This window comes from Amyelois transitella, chromosome 4, assembly GCF_032362555.1.
Source record: "Amyelois transitella isolate CPQ chromosome 4, ilAmyTran1.1, whole genome shotgun sequence".
Classification (NCBI taxonomy): Eukaryota; Metazoa; Arthropoda; class Insecta; order Lepidoptera; family Pyralidae; genus Amyelois; species Amyelois transitella.
This window is the reverse complement of record NC_083507.1, coordinates 4,101,589-4,125,272: the sequence shown is the minus strand read 5'-3', so window position 1 is coordinate 4,125,272 and position 23,684 is coordinate 4,101,589. Positions and strand designations below refer to the sequence as shown.

General features: G+C 34.2%; 1 protein-coding gene across 5 annotated transcripts in view; it reads left to right on the top strand.

Moving 5' to 3' along the window:
* Positions 1 to 23,684, top strand: part of LOC106129381 (ras GTPase-activating protein raskol) — a 108,217-nt gene that overhangs the window by 12,223 nt on the left and 72,310 nt on the right. For 3 of the 5 annotated variants that reach the window (XM_060953817.1, XM_060953811.1, XM_060953814.1), the window contains exon 1: positions 20,662 to 20,861. Coding sequence is in view for 2 of the 5 variants with exons in the window: in XM_060953777.1 (XP_060809760.1) it covers positions 1,863 to 1,984; positions 3,359 to 3,388; positions 12,841 to 13,027 (339 nt within the window). In the remaining 3 variants the exon portion in view is untranslated. Of the gene's footprint in view, positions 1 to 1,862; positions 1,985 to 3,358; positions 3,389 to 12,840; positions 13,028 to 20,661; positions 20,862 to 23,684 lie in introns of those variants that run through there. The other 2 variants (XM_060953777.1, XM_060953783.1) reach the window with 2 other exon arrangements.

Below are 23,684 nucleotides of genomic sequence, written 5' to 3'. Positions count from 1 at the left end.
GACTTTTATTAGCTGAATAAGTGCTTCAATTACAGTCATTGTCCTCCGACTGCTTTGGTAACAGTTGCGGTGACCAGTTACTATTGACCACAAGAAGGAATTCTTGGAAATTTTTTTATACTCATTATTATAAAGGAAAAGATACACATTATTTTTGTGTCGAATAAGCTTAAAAACTTCTGCGCCTTAAATAAGGTATAGATATGTACCGAGGAACAGCTAAAGAATATCCTAAAATTACCTCGCAGATGAAAAATAAGCGACAAGAGACTTGTCTGTTCGGACAGAATCGCTCTCTCATTTTTGCGCATTGCCAGATTCACCCGCCACCATAGTGCTTGGGTCCGCTTTCCTACATTTATCTTTCTACTTTGTCCGATCTTGTTTTCAGATCCAGGAGCTGAGGACAGAATGTAGTAATCGATATCCAGCGCGTATTATTTTTGTAGTAGAAATCCTTAGCTTATATTATGAGAACATTTTTCAAAGCATGCATGTGATGACTAACGCATTTCTGGTTAAGTATGCGTACGTGCATGAATTACTGTAAACACTCTCTTTAACCAAGAGTTGTAATGGGAATTTCATATGATAACAAGAGTCTGAAAGGTTATTTGAGATACTTAAAACTGTGTTTGTTTATGAATTATGATAATGTAGCCGTTGCCCGAGACTTCATTGGCCTTTAAAATCTGTATAAATTTACATATCTACATATTGTCACATTGCCTTGTGGGGTAGACAGACAACCAACAGTCTTGAAAAGACTAAAAGGCCACGTTCAGTCGTATGTGTATATGATGAAATTGAGATCAAATTGTAACAGGTTGCTTGCCCATCACCTAAAATCCCAGAATCCCAAGTTTATAAGCATATCCCTAAGTCGCCTTTTACGACATCCATGGGAAAGATATGGTTGTGGTGTATGTGATTATATTCTAATGTGCCAGAAACCACACGGCACGTACAAATTTGACCTTATTATGTTAATGCTCCAATGTCTAAGCTATAGTTTCAAAGAAAAAGAAAATCCGTGCCTCGAGCTGTAATCAAATGATTTAAAATAAATAAACTTGTTTTCTTAAGATGGTGTATCACCTAATATATTAAATAATGATAAATTATTATGATATAGCTTATTACGTGAAAATAAAAAAGATTGTAATGAGATAATATATAAAAAGTCTTTGTTATATATTTAACGTGGCGTTATAGCTATCTAATGTGAAGTGAAAGGAACAGGTAGAATACCGAATTTACTTAATTGAACATTATTATAGTAGATTGAAACACACTTCATTACGACATTACTCTAAATTTTAGTTCATAATGTGTCTTAATGTTTTGAACAAAAGAACGGTTTATAATTTCACTAATCTGAAAATCGTTTAAATTATTCTTTCTTTTGGTGTTAGTCCTGGTTACATGCTCAACTCTCCGGAGAGGAACCCAGATGATTGACGTAGCGTCTTTGATCATGATCCTGAATTGGGTAAGTCCTTGATAAGTCAAGTTTTTACACGAAGCGACTCCCGTCATATCTCCACAAAATTTGTATTAAAAACTAACCCATATTGGTTGGTTAATGATTTTTTAAGTTTTAATTATATTTTATTAGGTGACCAATATATCATATCTATAATATCGTTATCAAATTATAATAATTTAAATAATTGTAGAAGATAACATATGGAATGAGGAGAGTTTTATTTAAGTGCAACCATTTTGAAGAGTAAGTAAATTTTTTCTCGAAACGTACTCCTCCTGACTTGGCAGTTACATAATCAAATCAAGCTCCTTTCCCAGTTGTAATATTTTTCATTTCTACGGCATTTCTAATGAGAAATTTTGCATTGCTTCAGATGGTGCGGCCAGTGCCGTGGGTGGAGCTGCGCCGGGGGTCCCTCCGTCTTGGGAGCCCTTTTACTGCGTTTTGCAACAGGACAGGCGCACTCTTACAGCGTACACTAGTGAGGAACTTGCTGTAAGTATAGTTTTAAAAAGTATTATAAGAGAACCATAAACAAGTCTCTTCCATGTCTTCTAGATTTTATTTTTAACTATATTTAAAACGATTAGTGACTAAGTAATTTTATTTTTGAGTTTGGTTTATAAATTCATTAATGTATCATCTACGATGGAAGGTCACAAATCAGTTATGTAATATTTTGTTTCCATAATTTTAATTTTAACTTATCGTTTGTGGTTTGGTTAGCTCAAATATCACAAACACAGTTTTTTTTTTAAATTGAAATTCTCTTTCAATTCATTGTTCCGCTTTCCTTAACTCAAAAAACGTCTTTCACCGTCTTTGAGGTGGAACCATTTAATTGTATGCAAGTCATTTATAGGTTTTGTTTTAATATATTTGTGGTTGCTTTATTTGATATATTTTTTAACCATATAAACAAGCATTGGGATTACCTACACTTACCATCAGTTTTACCCATAATAGAATATAATCACTGTTGTACTGGTTTTAAAAATATCTACATCGGTTTAAAACTGTGACAAAACGATTGCTGCTCTCTATCAAATGCACCTAATTTTCAATTACATTTTCAAGGCATATCTATATTTCGATAGAATTTGATATATTATGGCGTGGAGCACAATCAAAGAACAAAGGGCCACGGTGTGGGCGATTCCCGGGCACTTAACATAAATCAAACAGCTGCTCGTCCTAAAAATTAAGATATATGCTTACTATGGGTGACTAATGTGTTTATAATGTATTTCTTTGAAGTTAACCCAGCAATGAAAGTAAGGAAAATTAGCCTAACTTATTTTTAGTACCTATTTCTATTAAGTATATATACGAGTAGTATATTATTTGTTTGCATTTTGAGCTGTTGTTATGAGCGTGTGTGAATTTGGTAACCATAATTAATGAGATTTCAGCAATTTATTTCTCTTATACAGAAATGAATAATAACAAAAGTCCATGAGCTTAATAGATAAAGCGGAAATATCAGAACAGAATAACAACTTGTCGTGGCTTAATTCTTATGTCGCAGCAACAGTTGCTGCAGTATGTCGATGACTGTACAATGAGCTGTTACTTGCAGGATGTCTTCAGACAATAAGGACGGAACTGTGAATGGTTGGGTTCCGCTTCTCACGAAGAGAGGTTTTTAGCTCATCTCTGTATTACCTGATTGATTGCGTCGACAGCATTATATAGTGCTAACATAGTGGCCATTGTATGTAGAGATTTTGTAAAAATTTTATTTTTTATGAAATTTAGTCTTAACTTTTAGATCTTTGGTTATTCTGTTGGTAAGTCAATACATTTTTGATTAAAAATAAGATTTATTTCAACTAATGTAATTTCCTATTCTTACACGCGGCCGGGCAGTCCTTTCCCGGATTCTATGTGGATCGTAAGGTAAGAATTTGAAATGTGGTTGTCCTTTATTAATATCTTCATGCTCATATAATAAAACGATACCGATATGCTAGTTTTTAAAATATATTAATTACATTTATTACATCTTCTAGATAGTGGTAGGAATTATTAGTTAATAACATCATACTTCGTCTGTAATTTGTTCTTCATCTCACTCACTATCGAACTGTATATTTTTAATGTTTGTTAATGACGCATGACCTAAAATAATGCTTTTGATATATGTATTCTCATTTTTTTATTCTAAAACATACGCATAAACAGTAGAAAGTATCAGATTATTTCGAAGGTATTTATGAGCATACCTTTGTTTTGACGTGGTATTTCCCAATAGCGTTCGATTCTCATGCGATCAAATATGGAACGAATTGTTTCTTGCACCGCAGTTGGCCGAGCCCTGAGGTCATACTCTGGTCTATAAAAGGCCTTGCTCTATCTTAAAATAGTTAAGGAAATATTTCACTTATATAGGAGTGATCATTTATTTCCCCTGTTGTAATATTTACTCGTATAGATACAGTTGCAAAAAGCAGTGAGAATATTAATAGAGCAGTTTCATGGAACTCTGGCTCATGGGATGCTAATTGGAGTTCATGATGTCACGGCATTAAATAAACATTTGAGCGTTGAACCATTCTAAAGTTCATAATTCGAGGTCAATCCAGCCAGAAAATAGAATCCGGTGGTGTTTAATAAGTTGCGTAAAACAGAGACTACCTTTATCTCCTCGCTCGAAATTTATTCAAAGGTTTTAGGAAATTTATTCAAAAAGGTGAGAAAATTGGGCGGCCCTGTGCGGCTTATATAGGTACACTGGTTTAAAAAAAATCTAAATTTAAGCAGGCATTTTTGAAATGTTTAATATTTTTGTCATTACGTCAAAGAATGTCAGTGCGGTTTGGTTCCCGGCACCAGTAGAAAAAGAATAGGACTACTCCATCTCTTTCCCATGGATGTCGTAAAAGGCGACTAAAGGATTGGCTTATAAACTTTGGATTCTTCTTTTCGGCGATGGGCTAGCAACCTGTCACTATTTGAATCTCAATTCTATAATTAAGCCAAACAGCTGAATGTGGCCTTTCAGTATTTTCAAGATTCTTGGCTCTGTCTACCCCGCAAGGGATATAGACGTGATGATATGTATGTATGTATGTAATGTCTAGTTCACTATCGCCAATCATATGGGCGCGTGGCACCTGTGCCGCCGCAGGTCGTCCTGTGATGTTGATCCATAACAGGTTTACTGCCCACTGATGTTATTATGTCATGATTAACCATTAACATGGATACAATCTCAACATTAAGTAGTATTTTTTAAACATGTACATAACTTTGAAAATTTTCTTTGAAAATGTGCCCTTTTTTTCCGGGCACCTTATCGATTCGATCACCGACGCTCTCCTAAAAAAACTATTGTACAGAAAATATTGGAAGAACACTTCTATTAAGTATGTTAAAAAAGTCAACAAATCTGTAATATTTTGTAATAACTTCAGTTTTAAATACCTATTTAAGTCCTGAAAATTCAGATTAATTAGCTGTTGTTAAAAATTCTACTGAAATAACAATAAAATTATATGTAACCTTCTTGCAATGGTTGCTAAACTTAAATTTGAATTTTAAAGGTACGTAAGGCAGTCGAGCTATCTGGTTCATACTAAAACTGGTCTTAATTGGCACTTCACCTCCCCGCTCATTTTTATGACCTCGGTTCATGCAACAATTGTGTACTATAATAACTATCGATTAAACTAAGTGCTACGGTATATAAAAATGTAGCTATTAAAATTATTTTTGTATCTGGAGCCCGAATAAACGAGATGGTTTACCTTAATAAAAGTAAATGATAAAGGAAATAAGAATGCTACGAGTAGGAAGATAATTTTTATTACAGACATGTGGTTCCCGGCACCAACAGAAAAAAGAATAGGACCACTACGTATTTTTCCCATGGATGACGAGAATGATGACTAAGGGATGGGCTAATAAACTTGGGATTCTTCTTTTAGGCGGTGGGCTAGCAACATCTTACTATTTGTATCTTCCATCTAAGATTGTTGGCTCTGCCTACCCAGCAAGGGATAAAGACGTATCTCTATGCATGTATGTATTACATGTATGCGATTGCTCTGTGGATCAAACGATCAAAGCTTGCTATCAGGAGGTTTGTATCCGACTAACGGCATCTCAGACATGTCGCGGTTGCATTAGGCGCAAGCGCGCGTGCGCGCATCTTACATACATATGTATACAATAGTTTACATCAGTTTAGAGTCTTATTCTGTAAAGATTGCCTGAATTCAACTTTAGGAGATCAGTTTTAAGTTATTCAGGATTACTGAAATAGACAACTCCGATACACATTCAAGTAGATGCTCTACTTGAATGTGTAGCGGAGTTGTGAAACTAATGAACTAAAATATAACATGAGTATTACCTCCCCCTCTTTATTCCTTAAATCTCGAAATGCAAAATAGGTTTATAGCTTTATAGGAGGTTATAAAGTCTTGTATAAGTTTGTAGATGGACTTTTGACACCTAAATAAGACAAGAATTTTCTTAAAAACCTTGATTAAGTTGACATTCGTGATAAGAAAATAGCTAATATGATTTTTCTTTGATCTCATTACTTCCTATTTATGATTTTGATTCTCACAGAATGAGATGTATTATAGCTGAACATGAAATTGACAATGTTATCTATCATCGTGTTACTCGTAGGACTGTTATTTACCCATTGGCATAGTGTATTACTTGGCCTTAAATCCGTAAGAGTAACCTCATAGAAATCATAAGAGTTAGCGCATAGTTTGTATAGCTATAATATACGGGTCAAGAAGATTCCCGGGGAAAGTAAGTAGCTAGTTAGTCACAAACGTCACAAAAAGGGTCAATTATTCAATTCGACTGAACAGGTTCCGTTCAGTTCTCTTAAGTGTTAAGTGTTAAGTGCTTATGTACTTCGTATCTTCTAGCGTTTGACAAATATTAATACATTATTATTACTAAAATTTGATTTATTGAAATTTAAAATGACGTGAAAAAGTGGTTTGCGAGACCTGTTTTCTGAATAATAAATAAATTTTGATTTTGAGCCCAAATCTAACCCTTACGGCTATTAAAAGCTATTGTGACATATACTTAGATAAATTACTCAATCAAAGTTTACGGTAATTAGAAAACCGATGGGCCCGTATATTCGAATAACGGGTTACGGTATAAATGTTAGCAGAAATCCTTGGACACGGAGCAGTTACTTGTATATTAACGATATACCAATAATTCATTATGGCCTGTTCGTTTCTAGTTACATGGCAGGCTGTAACCAGTAAACGAATGTAAAGTTTGTGGCTGCATGTTCCTGTGCATAGCATCCGTTAATTAAGCACCGAATGTCGGTAGTTTATTTAGACGTATAAACAACTTTATTTGCATTATCAAATTATATACACTATATTTTCGTTATTTATTCTAACGGGTGTTTCCCTATTCCTCTTTTATTCATAGCGTGTTTCCCATTAAGTTCTCAGTTTGTCCTCTTTAAGACCATCTTACATGTTGTGATAAATCTTACATGGGCTTTTAACTGTTGCCTAAAACCCGTGAACTAAATCAAGAATTACTGTAAGAAATACTTTGTTAATTTTAAATTGACTTCCTTCATTTATCAAAAATAATACCATTTATTGACGTTTACAATTATATAAAACTGAAGTTACTAATTTGTTAAAATAAAAGTCACTAATTGATTTCTCTTTCACTCTCTCTTCTCTCACAACGTCAAAATCGTATATTATTTTTCAGTTTTCTATCGTATACAATAAGCATAGCTTAATTAAAATAAAAATGAGCAATTATTTTATTAAAACTGGCTTGTGTGACATGGTCCAAAATCAAATGAGTATGCAGATGGGAGTAGCCATATTGCCACAATTATTCGTTAACGACCAGTGACAGTCGCCCTCAATATGAAGAGTTTAGTGGACTGCAGCTGAAGGATGACATCATTCAGGTCGTGATGAATTAGGATCCTAAAATAAACCACTGTCCTCATAAACACACTCAAATTTCTGCACTTACTTTGAGAGTATGCATTCAATGAGGTTTGTCTGTAAATTGCTTCGATTAAGCTTGATTTGATGTTATTCTAGAGTGTTAGTCATATTTTTGTTAATATTCCCTTGCAAAGCCATTCATCGCGATATCTTGAATGAAGATACAAAACTAAAATTTTCAAATAACAGCAGGAGGATTCGAGAAAGTGTGTTGATGATTTCAGGAATAACAATAAAAAATTTAGTTTCAGTCCAAAAAAGAAATTTGAAGTCACGGTTATTAATTTTCTTACCGCTTACTTTTATATCCACCAAGCAGTATTTAGTTACGTATAAAACGAGTAATCTCTTGCGCAGCAGTGGTTCCGTTCCATTCATTTTCAAAATAACAGTAACTGTACTCACATTTATGCGTGCAATATGCATAAAACTTTGCGGCAGATATTATTATTGCAGTCATTCTCATAAATTTGTTAGGTATTACCTACTGTTTGTACAATTTACCATTCTAGAGTTGTATTTTAATAAACGAGCGTATGGGTTTGGCTGCTTATTATGGTTGTCTTGATCCCTAGGTAATAAATAATTTTGTTATTAGTCATCTTTACTTTAATAACCATTAATATAAGTTCGAAAAAAAATATAACTGTGTAGTTTGTCACGAAAATTAACACTGAACGAATTCGGAAGAAACTCAATAGTAATTAAGGCACAAACAAGTAGGTATACGAGCCAAAACGCGGGCAGAAACTAGTGTAGGAGGTACTATAAAATAAAATTGCGGATTGTAATCCCTGTCAATATATAGTATTAGTGTAGAAATAATGCCGTAAAGCTTATAATCCCTTGCCGATATTGATGTACTCTTGATGAAGTACCGAACGATTTGTGTTTCTAATTTCACGCTACTTTCACCGACCTATTTATAGATCCAAAGTAAGCATGTGTACTTTGACTGCTTACATTTATGATACATGTATCGGCAGACTTCATTAGGAGATCAAGAAAATCTAAGAGATAGCAAAACTCTTATCTTAATAAATAAAAGATGACACCGACTGACTGATTGAGCACAGCCCAAACCGCTGGGTTTTGAAATTTGGCGTGTAGATTCCTTATGTGGTATAGGGATGCTCAGAAATGATTTTCAGTTATTCTCTATGCTCTACTTTAGTATTGTTTATGGAAACTTACAAGAAGTGTAAGTAGACTATTGATTGTTATGGCATGTGCTAAATGGATTTGTCGTCTTCCTCCTGGCTTTAGTCCCGGTTGCATCCTCACCACTCTGGAGAGGAGCCCGGGTTAAACCCTTGACAGGTAAGTCAGGTTTTTACTCGAAGCGAATCCCGTCTGACCTCCGCAACCTTTGCAGGGGAACCTTACTCGTATTGGATCGATCAGGATGGTGTCTCATCCAGTTGTCTGAATATGCAGATTTACTCACGATGTTTTCCCTCACCGTAAGAAGTGCGAAATAGATTTGTCTATTTGTCCTTATATCAAGAGAACATTTATATTAATTCTTACAATATCTTGTAAAGTTGTTTACATACAAGCTTAATTAAATTTATCTCCAGTTGTATTACACTATATTTAAAATAAGGTAATCCGGATAATTACTTTACCTTGACTTTAAATGAATACTTTCCAATTAAGTATTTCAAAATCTTTGTACAAAAATGAATGCTCCAATACAAAATTCCAGCAAGATTTCATTGCACTTTATTAATAATATTAAACTTGATAGTTGCGTATAATGTAGTTATACTTACTTCTTTTTAAAATCTTTAAAATTTATAAACAAACATTTTTATTATAAAAATCGTGTGTAAAGTTTAGCTTCACGGCAGGCTCTTGTACAATTTTATAATACTGTTGACGTGTATGAATCTTTATAAGGTTAGTTAGGTTCGCTAGTTTAAATGCGTAGGGCTGTTCACGAAGCTATGTCTTAGAAGAGATAGAGATAGAAAAAGAAAAATAAGGTGTTTCTTCGTTTGTTCAAAGTTCCTGATGCTTTAATAATCAACGAGAGTCATCCAACACTTGGCTCATTTTTAACTTTCTTGAGTAATAAAATATTTTTTTAAAAGTACACCTACGCTCTGTTGATCATAGGCCGACTTGTAACATCTGATCGGATAAAATTATGTGATAAAAAATGGCATTGCATAGCTGTGGAACTAATTCAGGCCACATTAGAGAGGTCCACAAGGACGTCATATTAATGTATCGGGTGACAATTCCGCTTATACCGTCACGCTCCAAATATAAGATACTAATACCTAGTTACGGCTGTAGCATACAACTTATACATATCACTGTTTCTCATTTATGAATTTCGAATCTTGTGAATAAATTTTAATCATATTTCACACATTTCTATAATTTGGTTCAAATTAAAATATAGGATCCCAATTATAAATGATTAGAATACTGTATAAATCTAGTATAAATAGTGAGCCACAGCAAGGCATGACCTAGTCAGTACCATTAATGTTTCTATGCGTACTACTGCCAGCAGAGAGAGCGAAAGAGAAAGAGAAGGCGTAGGTCTCAGGATATATACAGGGTATCCTTAGTAACCCACATAAATGTCAGCAGGTTGACAAAATAAAGTAGGTAGTTATAACAGCTTTCAATGTAATCTAAATACAAAAACAGCAATTGTTTTTTTGTTATTCACATTATACAATCTCTCGAAAGCATTTATGAAATCTTTACATAAACACACAACTGCCTATTTAGCAAAAATAAAATATTAGTGATGGATAAATCTGTAAGAACGGCATTACTGAACTTTATATCCGGGATTGTAAGAATTCCACTGTTCGTTGTTCATGTGCGTTACGGTTGTTACACATTGTGTTGTAATGTATTTGCCATTTGTCATCAAGGTCGATTAAATGTCATCTCGTATTAATTAAATAAATTGTACAACGCGTAAAGCTGATATTTAATATGTCCGTATGTCTTTAAGGTCATATAAGATTGAGTAGGTATTCAAATTAGGGTTGGGGGCTTATGTCTACCAGCAAAACAACCAATGTCTTAATAAAAATAGATTTATTTTTAAAATAGGATGCAATGTATCGCTAATTACGTTAAATATATATTTGTATGTCGAAATAATAACTTAAAGAAACTGATTTCCTAAAATTCATTGTTAAACTTTCAATTGCCGGAGTAACAATTTCCACCCGATCAAGCATAGATCCTATTGCCACAAACAGTTGAGTTTCCTAGATCCATTAATTACCAAACTTGTTGGTTAAAGTCAGTTCTGTAACGATGTACTTACGTAACGAAAGTTATTAATATAAATACATTATATAAATTCGTTAAAAAATCGTCAGTGGTCGAATTGGTAAGGTGCCTTGTAAAAATGCGTAATGCGCAGAAAAGCACAGGTTCGAATGCCAATCTCGGCGTAACCGATTCTCTTACGGTGACGGAACTGATCGTGAGGAAACCTGACTCAACCAATCCAGGAGCCATGTTCAAAGGCATACCCCGGGCCCCGCTTCAGAGTGATGAGGATGCAACCGGGACTAAAGCCAGGAGGAGGAAGTCGATATAAAAATTAAGGATAACATGAAATCATGTTATCCTTGGCAAATGCCAAATGGCTCCAAATATTTTTGGATTGAGTAGTTATATTATAATATCCAGCCAGAGCACATGTGTACTCCGGCTAAGCAATCCGAATAAAATCTTAACATCTTATATAAAAAATATCAGAATATAACTACTTGGTCCAAACATATTTGGAGTCGTGACGTCATTAAAATAAATCATAATTCTGGGAATCAGTAACATCTTGAAACACATCACAGCCTTTCGTTTTACCACCGCGATATAAGGACGGAATAATTTTCTTCTTCCTTCCTTATATCCTGTGATGCTCACCTATGGGCCGCGGTGCGTCTTTTGACCAAGATCCTGGATTGGGTAATACAGGTTTTTACACGAACCGACTCCTGTCCGAATTGCTTTGTTAAGTATCTTAAATGTAAGTCTCAACTTAGGTGAATAAAGTTCGACTTTGCTCGAAGTACAGTAAGAAGAGTCGGTATAAGGCCTTGTCCGGTCCGGTAAACGTAAGCTCCTGTGCACGTTCCCACGGCAGTCGGCCGGTTTGTTCGTAAATGATCGTGTAATTTTTAATTAGCATAATATTACACTGTATCTCGAATAGAATCGGAGGCCGCGAATTTATCTACCGCTAGTTAGACACAAAGTAAATGTCGAACGAATACCTAACTGTAATGATCAAACAAGTTTACGAGTCCCTCTCAGAATATTAGAGAGAATTTGGTATTTTAAGTAGGTACCTACGTTAAAATTAGCTAGCATAATACACATAGTAATGTAGTACTTACAAACAATTTAAAACTGGCATACTATACGTGTAATCATAGATAAGGTTCACTAAACTAAGGAAGATTTAAGAGTTTAGGCGATTTGAATCGCTTCCGGCCCCCCCGTCACGAAACGACGAAAGTCCGAACTGATTTATCTACCTATCGCACCTACATCGTCGTGATAACGTCACAAAGAAGCGCTTTAACCCACAACTGCCAAATTACCGTGTAAGCTTTTTATAACTTTATTTCTAAGCTGCAACTCAAAACATAGGTTATTAAAATTACTTTCACACTTTACGTCGGATAAAAATGATCTTGATCAATCAATTTAAATGTTAGGAGTGCATTTGTTATCAGCAAGCTCATTCTACTGCCACTGTCACTGATTAACATATATACCTACCATATATCGTGCTCGTTATCATTGAGTCATAAAAATCAGACAAGTTTCAGTAACTTTACACATGTAGCAGCATCTTTATATAGGTACTAGGTGTGTTGTGAATGGGCTGGAACCAAACATTTTTTGCCACGGCCGTTTTTCGCTACTAAATGGAGTGTGATCGTGACTAACTCGAGAACGATAATAAACAGAGGCAGTCTTTGTTCAATTCTTATTCGTTGAATTAATACGTGTTTATCTCTTGATATAACGATCATCATACTAATATTACAAGTGCGAAAGTTTGTAAGGATGTGTGAATGTGGGTGTGTTTGTTTCACACAAAATCTGCTGGACGGATTTTGATGAAACCTAGTGCACGGGTAGAATATTAACAAGAATTGCACAACCCGAAATTTCCACCGAAGCGCAGCCACGGGGCGCAGCTAGTCATTCATAAAACTTAGGCAAATATTCTTTGAAATTGTAAGAGGTTTATGTTTTTTTTTGTTTAAAATTCGAAGTGAATACTTATTTAAGAGGCGTACTTAGCAATATTTTATGTAAAAATACAAAACAAACGCAAATGAAATACATATTTAATTTTTTGTTTCTTTCTTTTAGGTCAATAACAACAGCAATGAGTACTCATCGCGTAGTTTACCTCGAGTGAGGCTGGACAACGGTGTGCAGCCGGGAGCCGCGGGGGTGCGGCTCCGGTGCTGGGCTGCTCCTCCATCCATTACTGAAGAAGAGGTGGAAGATGATATTGACGAAGACGCAGTCTCGCTAAGGGCGATGCCTGCACAAGGTTCGTATTTATTTCTTATTTCAATTTTTTTATCTGATCTATGATCTTATGGTCGATACCATACCATACCGATGTACCTATAACAAGCTGTGAGTTGCCTTATTTAAATATAGGCAGAAGAATCGTAAATATTATTTTGTAAATAAGGAGTTAAGCATGAAGTCACCTAGAGACAAATTTTTAGCGTTTCAGACTTACTAGCGTTATATTTGGTGGAAGTTAGTTTGAAGGAACGCCATCTAGCGGAGAGCAGCATCAAACATTTACTAACGCCATCTAGTGAAGAGTAGCATGACAAATTTACTAATGCCATTTAGTGAGCAATTACCTTTATTGTCAATAGCGCCATCTCTAGAAAACTTATTTCAAAAAGTAACATACTTTTATAATTCGGCCGCTCTATACTAGATGGCGCATTAAAAACTTTAGTTTTCTTCCACTCACAAATAGATGGCGCAAGGCTTATTTCGTCTTGTAAAATTCGCTGCGAAAGATTATAGAAATGGTTCATGGTGATAGCTGAACACTATAACGTTTTATTATTGCATCTTAACTCAGAAGTAGAATAAAACATAATCTATTGTCTTATATTATTCCGATTTTCAAGTTATTTATATTTTTATCAATATTATAGTAAACATTATTATTATTATAATATTCAGTTGATTAGGTATATGGTGTTGACATTTTTGTTGTTGATCATTCGTTGACATTAAGTACCTATAGAACCCAATGTTACCGTACCTAGGTAATTTACTTATTGGGTTGTCATGTTATATTCAGGTTGTTTTTACCTTAGCTTTACACGGGTTAATCTAAAGGGGCAAATAATGAAATACTTAAAGTTTTGTCATTAAAACTGCAATATCCCGGTTGGTACGGGCACGGCACTCACCGTGACGCTCCCGCGCACCCACCCGGCACCAATCGATTACGAGTCGAGTTTCACGCCCCTCCTGCATGCTTGTGACTCTTCTTATTGCCTCCACTATTAGAGATCACAAGTATCTTTAGTTTTGGAATCTAAATAGCTACATTTTTTGTGATCATCGACCGCGGTGATGTGGAACGCGTTGCGTAAAGTGGTACTTCGGTATTGTTTATAGAAAGGGTATCTGAACTGTGAATAGAAATTTAATAATATAAAACTAACTCTTTATTAGTTTTAAGATGTGTGCACTTAAACATATATACCTACATACACATCACCTCTTCATCCATTTTAGGGTAGATAAGGGTAATAGATAGGTACTAGGTATTGTAAGCTGAATTAATAAATCATGATCTGTTTTACCATTATAATACTAATACGATAAAAAATTTATGAAAACCAAAATTTTACATTTCTTTTTTGTGGTTTCGCACGTGGACGTGCAAATTTTGGGTGTTATTTACATTCAAAAGACATTCTCATGATAACGTATCGAAAGAAAATAATATAAAAGACGAAGTTCAATAAACTGCAATCGTAAAGCATAGCGCATTGTATCCAATTGCAATTCTTTATGACAGGCGCCGGCCCTTCTGTCTGTCGCAATCGAGCTAAAATGGGCACAATTAGGGGCCAGCCGTTTTTAATTGACATGACACTGCTCCCTCGGCCCTGCCGCCTTCCATGACACCGTGACAATCAATCTATGTATTTAAATATCCATAGTAATTGCTTACAATCTGTTAAATTTAAGGGAAAAGTGAAGATGTGTATATAGGCTTCAAATTTTTGCTGTTAATTTTTGCCGCCGTAGAAAATGAAAAGTGATGCTTAATCATGTATTTGTAGTATTTGTGCGATCTTGTTTACCTTCCAATATAGCGGCGACCTATCTTTGCGTGCACATCCTGAGAGAGCGCGTGCGCTGTTGTAGAGTGATGAGTCATGTGATGACATGCTCGAGCTTTTTTCTTCTTTTTAAACGTAGCTAATTAATTAAGTGCAATAAGTGCGCATTAAAAAAAATTATACCTCTTAGAAATTGCACTTAACCTAAATAATAGCTTTGTCATGTAAGTAGGTACATAGGAAATGGAAGCATAACAACAATAGCAGAGTCGAGTCAAGAAACATGATGTTATGGTCCTACATAATTGCATTGTATGCAAAACCAAGTGACTCGGCCGTAAAATTGTGTCACGCAGGGTGGGTTTTAGCGGTACTATACGTTCTTATCCAGAAAGGCGAGGAAAAATACGAAGAAATAAAAAAACAGCTCAAAGAGTTCATGCTGTGAGTAAGGACGATGATCTCTGTACGAAACTCTGTTGTATTCTAGATTATGAATTGTTTTTAAAGCAATGAGAGAGCAGACACCAACTTCGATTTTAAATAAAGATTAATAAAAAATAGTGTTCATTTAAATGAAATACTTATGTAATGCAATATCATCCTGTTAACCTGTCTCTCGCCAAGTTAGTCCCTTAACAAAACACGAGAGGCGATTGACGAGTTCAAAATAGCGGACGGCTTTGACGAAACGAAATTCTAATTTTGAACAAACTTATTTTTTTTGTCAGCCAGTCTAGTTTTGTATGAAATTGTGATGCACACAACAGAATATCAAGTTACTACCTATATGGTAACTCAGTCACAATGATATTATATATTTCCGTGTACAAAATAGACATGAATTTTTGAAGCTTCATAAGTTTCATGTTTTTAGCTACACTGCTGATATTTTAATATAAATATCATCTGTAGCAGTAAGTAAGCCATACGTAGATTTTCCTTCAAAGTGATATTCGTGTATACATGAAGGAAAAAATACTGCTTGCGTTCAAACCATCAATCAAGAGTGCAACTAGTTAAGAACATCATATCACGCCACTTAGCTGTGAATTATTTCTTGAGCTGAGCATGTTTAAAAAATTGTTTCACTTCATTTGTGATGATACTAATTAAATAGGTCACAATTTAACACAATTCAATTCAAAAAGTACATTTGTATATTGTTTACTGTACCTATTTCCGGTTTTTTACATTAGTAGATTCAATTTATTTTTTGGTTTCGCAAATAAGATACCAATAGTCAGGTAATGCACTTACATAAACATTTAAAAACATTTCCTAAGTCACAAAATTTTGTGATTGTTTTACAAACGTCCAGTTAATTTGTCTAACGGAAGCTGGAGACCAAAAAGAATATGTTTTGTGTAGAGGCCGCTGGTTTGTCGAACTTTGTGTGTGTCGTGACTTGTGACTCACAAAAGGATCGGCTAAAAGGGAATCATGGTGGCCACCACGTCTTTATTCCGGTGAATATTCACACACGTCCTGAATATTAATCGAAACAAACCAACAGACCAAACTCCACTCCATCAAACAATTGGTGTCATTATAATTTCAAATAAATTAAAGCTACGTCTGGGAATCCTCGCTTGTTTAAGTATAGTCAGAATATTACATAGAACTGATATCATTGCGAAACAGGAAAATTTATAGTTATTTGTGAACAATGTACGAAACATATACATATATTAATACTCCTAGCACATTAGTTGATCTAAAAACCATTACCGTAGTACGGAAGAACTATATTTTCTTGTCGTATGTACCTCACATTGTTATCTTTTGAGACAATTATATCTATTCGTAGAACTACGGCAAGAGATAGCCATACAACCATCAAATTAACTATATTATTCTATGTAAAAATAAAAAAAATCCTAAATTATGGTCAAACGCGGGCTCCACTCCAGAAAGTGTAATTAACGCCAGGAGGAATAAATGAAGACTATATGAAGAGTTATTTATTGATCATATAAATGTATCATACTGAGTTTCTATTTCTAAATATTTCATTAAAAAGAATTGATTGCATTGGATATATTCGCATCATGGAAGCTATAATATATCCTTGTCACTCAAACTGCGAGGCAGATCTATACCCGTAAAAGGAGTTCGGCTAGACGTCGGTATTGAACTTTCATGAAAGCAATGCTACTATTTATACGTAGGTATGTCAAGAACTCGAGTGAGTGACCAGTGCGCGTCGATAATGTGCCTCCTTGTAGTAACTACAGTAACAAAACATGCCTTGTTAAGGGGAATTTGAATAAATATTTTAAATGTTCCTTACTTTTTATGTGCTGGCTCAACGACACTAGAACTGACTCTCATATTTTGTAAATCTTTATGAAGCTCCGTTTTAAAAAATATTAACGTTAACATTCTTGAACAAAATATCTAACTTAAAGAAACTATAATGCTGATACTGATGAACGAATGAAATTGATACTTATTCTATCTATAAATATCTAACAGATAAATTATTAGAATGTTATTAAGAATTTTCTTTTTCATCATGCCATGATATTAAAAGAAATATCAAGTTTGGTGTTTTCCAGAACACAGTATAAACGTTGCTATTTTGTGGGCAGATGTTTTCCCTTGGCGATCATTGATATTATAGCGACCCTAAAGGGAATTCGGCTCGTTGTAATATGCTCGTGATGATTTAAAACATTAACGCAACGGCCTAATAAAGGGTATACTGTTATGTATTTTAGATGTTAGTTGATTTTGTGTGAGTCAAGTGATCAAGGCACCTAATGGAACGTTGTCTGACAAGGGCATGTCAAACTAGATGTCTTGAGTAATCATAAAAGCTGTACTATCTTGGAATGTGAATGTGTAGCACTATCCTTAAATTAGTTCAGTTCTGACTCAATAGGTGGCACAGAGTAATATAATCGAAGGCTGGGGTAGTAAAGGACAACTTATACCAATGACCAATATAGTGTGTGAGTAACCGCCCTTGGAAGATTTTTTGTCATACTCGCTACTATAGTAAACAAAATACACGTTAGACACATCTTGCTTGTCTTTTCCATCACAGCATCGTAGAAGCTGAAAACAATTATTTATATTTGTTATCATCCTCTTTGCATTTGTGGTGATGAAGCCTCCTCAGGAATGGAGCTCGGGGTCTGCCTATGACAGTGGATTAGTCAAATCTCCGTGACCCAACTTTCTTCGGAAAAAGACTAAGATTATTGTAGGTACAAGATGGGTTTTTTGACGAGCGTCAAGGCGTCAAGTGCAAAGAATAATACGGCACATATGTTGTTAAATCGATAAAGAAATTTATTATTTAGGAAAATGTGCTCGTGCACTTAAATGTAGCTGGCCGAGTTTGACATTTGAGACATGGTGTTTCCGCCGGAGCACGTGCGGTTCCCGGAGCTAGGTGCAACTGTTGCATACGTCTATTTATAATAGCTTCGTTTGCTATTGCTAATAGTGTTTTAGCAAACTATGACGTATTTTGACAATTATTTATGAACTCATATATTTTTTTAAAAATTAAATTCATACAGTTTTAGAATAGTTTAAAACGTTTGATCAATGATTAACTTCTATTAATTTATATTCATATGGGTAGTGAATGAAATCTATAAAAAAATTAACATAAAGAAACCGAATTTGTTTGTTTTTGTGATATAAAAGATATTCAGTCTTAATAACATTTGTCTTGTCTAGTAACGAAAACTAGCTTTTGCGCGAGGTATCGCTCCCGTGGGAAATCCCAGATAAAAAGAAGTAGCCACGTTACTTTCAAAGGTACTTATTTGTGCCAAATTTTGTGAAAACTAATCCATTAGTTTTTTAGTTTATTCGTAAGAAACATTCCAAAATACAAATCTTTTCTCTTAATTATTAGTGTGGATTATAATTGTTTAGAGTATTTTTTTTCTGGCATCGATCTTTTGTTGCTGACTGCTGTCAAGAATATTTTAATAACGAAATTAAACTCATTAACATAAACAAAGAAAGTGTTTAAATTTAATCATATCTTAGGTATACGTTTTATGTAACGTATTGCAAACAAGTTTGTGCAAACATACAGTTGGTGCAAAAACTTGCAGTCTATCACCGATATTCACGTTTTTGTCTATGCATAATTACTTGGTTTACTTCACTACAAGATTGATTTTAATCTACCGATATGAGAATTGGAGAAAACTTAGCGGGCGATGTACCGCTACAATTCAGTTTACAGTTGCGTTGTAGCATACTGTATTAAATTAGTGTTAATCTTAAATTAATGTATCTTGAATACAAGCTCGTGCATCTAATGTGCTTATGATGACGTACATAACGGAATTATTTGAGCCTCCCCGCCTAATTAATACTAATATATTTAATACGAAAGACTGTGAATCTCTCTGTTACTTTAAATGTTACTTTTTATTGTTTACTTGTAATTGTTACTTTTTTATGGCTAAACCGCGAGACCAACTTTGATCATAGTTTGAATTGATATAGGTAGTTTTTTACCAGAACTTGGGATCGAAGCCCTGAGAAAAGCTAGTGGAAAATAAAAGTAATCTATGTTACTCCCGGAAGATCTTTTCTTTTTATATATTTGTGCCTTATTTAATCAAAATTGCCCTTTCTGAGTTTCTTATTTGTTGTTCGATGTTCAAATGCATTGTCCAATTGATAGGAGTTGTCATTATGTGAATCAGTTGCAAATAAACAATCATCCCGTCTACACGACGGTTTTCTTTTAAAGAGTAGTATAAGCCATAGTAACCCTTATTCAACCGTACATTTGTAAATAAGTTACTAAACGTAGACAAAATTTAGGTACTTATTGCAAAATATTTTACTACATATTCGTTTAAAGGCTGTAGTAAAAATGAATTCAGGAATGAAATCAGCATAAACAAACATACCGAAAGGGCTTTGTCTGGTTTCATGGTCAATTTGAATTGTAAATATTAAAAGTTGCGCCAATATATTTAGAGTAGCGATATGAATGCATGTTTTTTGAGCAATGGTATTTTCTCAATGCTTCGATTTGTTTTAATTTAAAACCTATTACAGTCTTTCAAAGACTGATGGCTCTACCCCGTAAGGGATAAAGACGTGATTATATGCATGTTAATATCTATTATTTCTGTGTTCACAATTTTTATGGTATGGTATCTATTTCTCATAAGGTTCGGCAGGAGTTCCAGAACAGATGTCATTGTTATTACATCATAATATAAATTGGCACGTGGAAAACAAATGAAATCTATATAGATTTCAATTCGTGTGATTTCTCCCTTATTTTTTTTGTTGCTATTGATGATAGTACCAGTATATTAATAACCCTGTGTGGCGTCGTGCTTTCTGATTCACGGCGGTATCAATATTCGATACGGATGCATTTCCACTGTTCTTTATCGGCCAGCACGCGCTGTGTTCATATTACTATTGTCTCTGAGAAATAATTAGGGTTGTCTTTTCATTAATATTTCTTCTTATTGTGAATTTGTGTTTAATCTGCCTGATAGAAAGGAAGGTAGTGTTTAAGTTAAATAGGCTACTGCTCATTACAAGTCTACAATAGGTTTTCAAAACAATAATAAACACTAGATATGGTTAAAATTCAAGAACGCAATCACTACACTCAGGTATATAAAAACTGTTTACTATGATCACTACTTACATTCCTTTCGTCATTGTGTTTGTAAAGTCCATTGTTGATCTCTAGTGCTCTTCCCGCTTGATGATAATGTCACTTAAATATTAATTGGCAGATAATAATTAATGTTTGTAATGGATGTGACGCCCCTACTTCTGATTCAATGGCAGTAGCTGGCAGACGCGCGGGCCGCCGTAGTCCACGCCGCGCCAGCAGTGTGTAGTCTCGCTTCATGAACGCGACACATCGATCGCAGTTATCGTAGACGTTTCCATTAGACCATTTCAAAATCCGAACGTTTTCTTTTTAATTTTCGGCTTTGAATACTCGTTACTTTTGGCAAAAAGTTAATGAAGTGCTCAATATAACAGTCAAGTGTTAGTGAAGTGATTTAAGTGTTGGTTTCAATCAGCGGTCGTAAGGTTTCTATTACCGCATTCTGAGAAATGCAGCTTCTGTTTACTTTTTACTACTTTCCACTATTTGTAAATTTATAAATAAATGTTATTTTTACATACCTATTCCGACAATTGTTGCGATTACAACGATATTGGTGGTTATAAATAAACTGCACACAGTTTAAGTACACTGACATTATATTGATAGTTAACAGACATTGCCCTAAAAAACTGATTTATGTACCTAGTTTCCTTTCAAATAGCCATACATAACTTTTCATATGCATATTGAAGCAAGAGCAAGTTCAGTATAAAGTCACCTTTTTTCCAAGATTTCCCGGCCCACTTTTATTTATTTAAGATGTCATAAGCTGAATGTCTGGTGATCCATAAAGTTTAATCATAATCAATTAACATAAATGCCATTTCCAATGTAAAAGCCATATATATTTATTGGAGACGTCATCGATAAATATTCAATCAGGATGGGCTACTTATCCTTAGAACTGCTACGGATTTAAACTATTGAGGGCGATATTGTTTAGTGGTGTGAAGTATTTAGTTGAGTCATAGGAAAATTGGTGGATTGTATTCGTACCTATTAAATAGAGATACGCAAGAGGAAAGATTTTAAATATACATTTATATATTATAATGAATATATATGATTGAAGGGGGCTTTATTGTGTAGATAAATACACTGCTGTTCTTAGTAATGTGTAAAATAAAGGTAATTATAAAAGTGAAGAGTAACGGTCACCTAAATATCTATAAAAACACATGGCCAAAACTACTGAATCGAATCTTTGAATAATAGGGCAATCAGGTACCTATTATAGATATGTGTGACGTAATTATAAAATGATTAAATAATAACAGATTCGTTAATGATGTTACTAGCAATCTCATTAAGATCGTTATGTAAAAGAGGTACTTAAGTAGACTATGTAATTATGTGATTTGAATAAATTTACTACTGATAATTTAATTCATTCATATTGCTTATTTCCAAAAATCGTCCTTTGACCTGCCTGCATTATTATTTACAATCTTTGTAAAATAATTCACTTAAGTCTGTCCAGTAGTTTAAGCTGTAAACTTACAGTGACTGAGACATCTAACGTACAAGTACTTTGAAAGATATGTGTCTGCCACTTATGTAGTACACATTTGTTTCTTTTACTGGTGTAGGGACATTCTTTTACGTCTTACATAGTACGTTTTCGTTGTGACGATCATCGAATTCATGTGAAACTTCGTGTAGTTGACTTCGTAGAAGCTTTTTGCTATCATCCTTTAGACTAGTTCCGTGGTTCTCTTCTTTCAAAATCATATTCCAAACATTAGTAGGAAACAAACAAAGTGAGCGTACTTTGAGAAAAGGGAGGGAACTCAAAGTTTACACAAACGTCTCATCTTAAAACCAAAGTTGCGATTCCCCAACTAAGTACAGGCCTTATAAAATATTGATACGGATTTCCCAGCCCCTCGAACGTTTGAATCGTAATGAGATATCTAGCCTTCAACAAAAAGACCATTCATCTTATCACAAACACATGCGTAGGAGTTCACCATCTGATAAATTCACACCAGATTATTGTGTGCTTAATATAATTATTAACCATATGTTAAACAGTTTCTTATTTTTACACAACATTCAACATATAATATTAAATTAAAACAGTACATCAAGCGCTTTATTACGATGTTACAGATTTTATTCGTATCAGTACGAGAAAAAAATTATACATCTTATTTATACATATTTGTTATCAATGTTTAATGTAAATATGATGACTGCACTTTGTAAGCCATTACTAGACAGTATGATCCACGGCGATCATTCTCAGGTTTATTATTTTTATGAAAGTGAGTGAAAATTGCATCGTTAAAGTGAACTAAAGAGAGAAACTCTCATAGTTTACTGTCGATTAGATATTGTTGCTCATTTGACACGGACATAAAGAACACTTTGCGACAACACTCGTATTGTCAATACCTAGTTTGTTTAGTCACACGTTGTTAAGCATTTATTATAATAAATCAAGTAAGAACTATTATCGAGTAATTAAGAAATATTCCTGTCCTTTGTATTTTAAGAATAAGTAAGTAATTATACTGATGATATTTCAGAATGACTAGCAGACCCCCTCGGAGTGGCTTTCAAATGTATGTTACAGACGTGTCTTCAAAAAAGTCTTCAGTTTTCTGACGATTATCTCATCAATTTATTCATATTCATACCTACCTAATATCCAAAATGACTATCAATAGTAATTTATAAATCCAAAAGTCTATAGTCCCAGACGCTAAAAAGTCGCTAGACAAATTTTGATGAAGTTTTGAATGAATGTGTATACTTATATTTAATTAGTTATCTGAGGTCAAATATAGGCAACCTTTGTTTTCCCAAAACACGAAAACAAAGGTTACTTAATTTTTTGATTTTCCCAGGGGAACGGAGAAACGAGAAGTTTAGTTTTACGCGGGTAAAGCTGCGTATGCGCAGTAGCTAGTAATTTATAATTAGGCATTGGAACAATAATAAATGCGTGTTAATAATAACTCATTAAAATAATTTTAGCGCAGTATCAGGTTGTTTACCTTGACGACTCTTGGATGTTATGTGTTGTTACAGTTACAGAGCACTTGCTCAAAAACAAACACACACATCACATGACCACTCGTTTTAGACATTGTATCAAAGCGTTTGTGTTTATCCAAGTGTAAAGAGTTTTTGTGACTGGGAGTTATGATACGTTATGGTGATTTTTTGTGATAAATAATCTTACCGCCTGGCGATGTAGACGGATGTTAAACTATCATTAAATAAAGTGTTTAACCTTC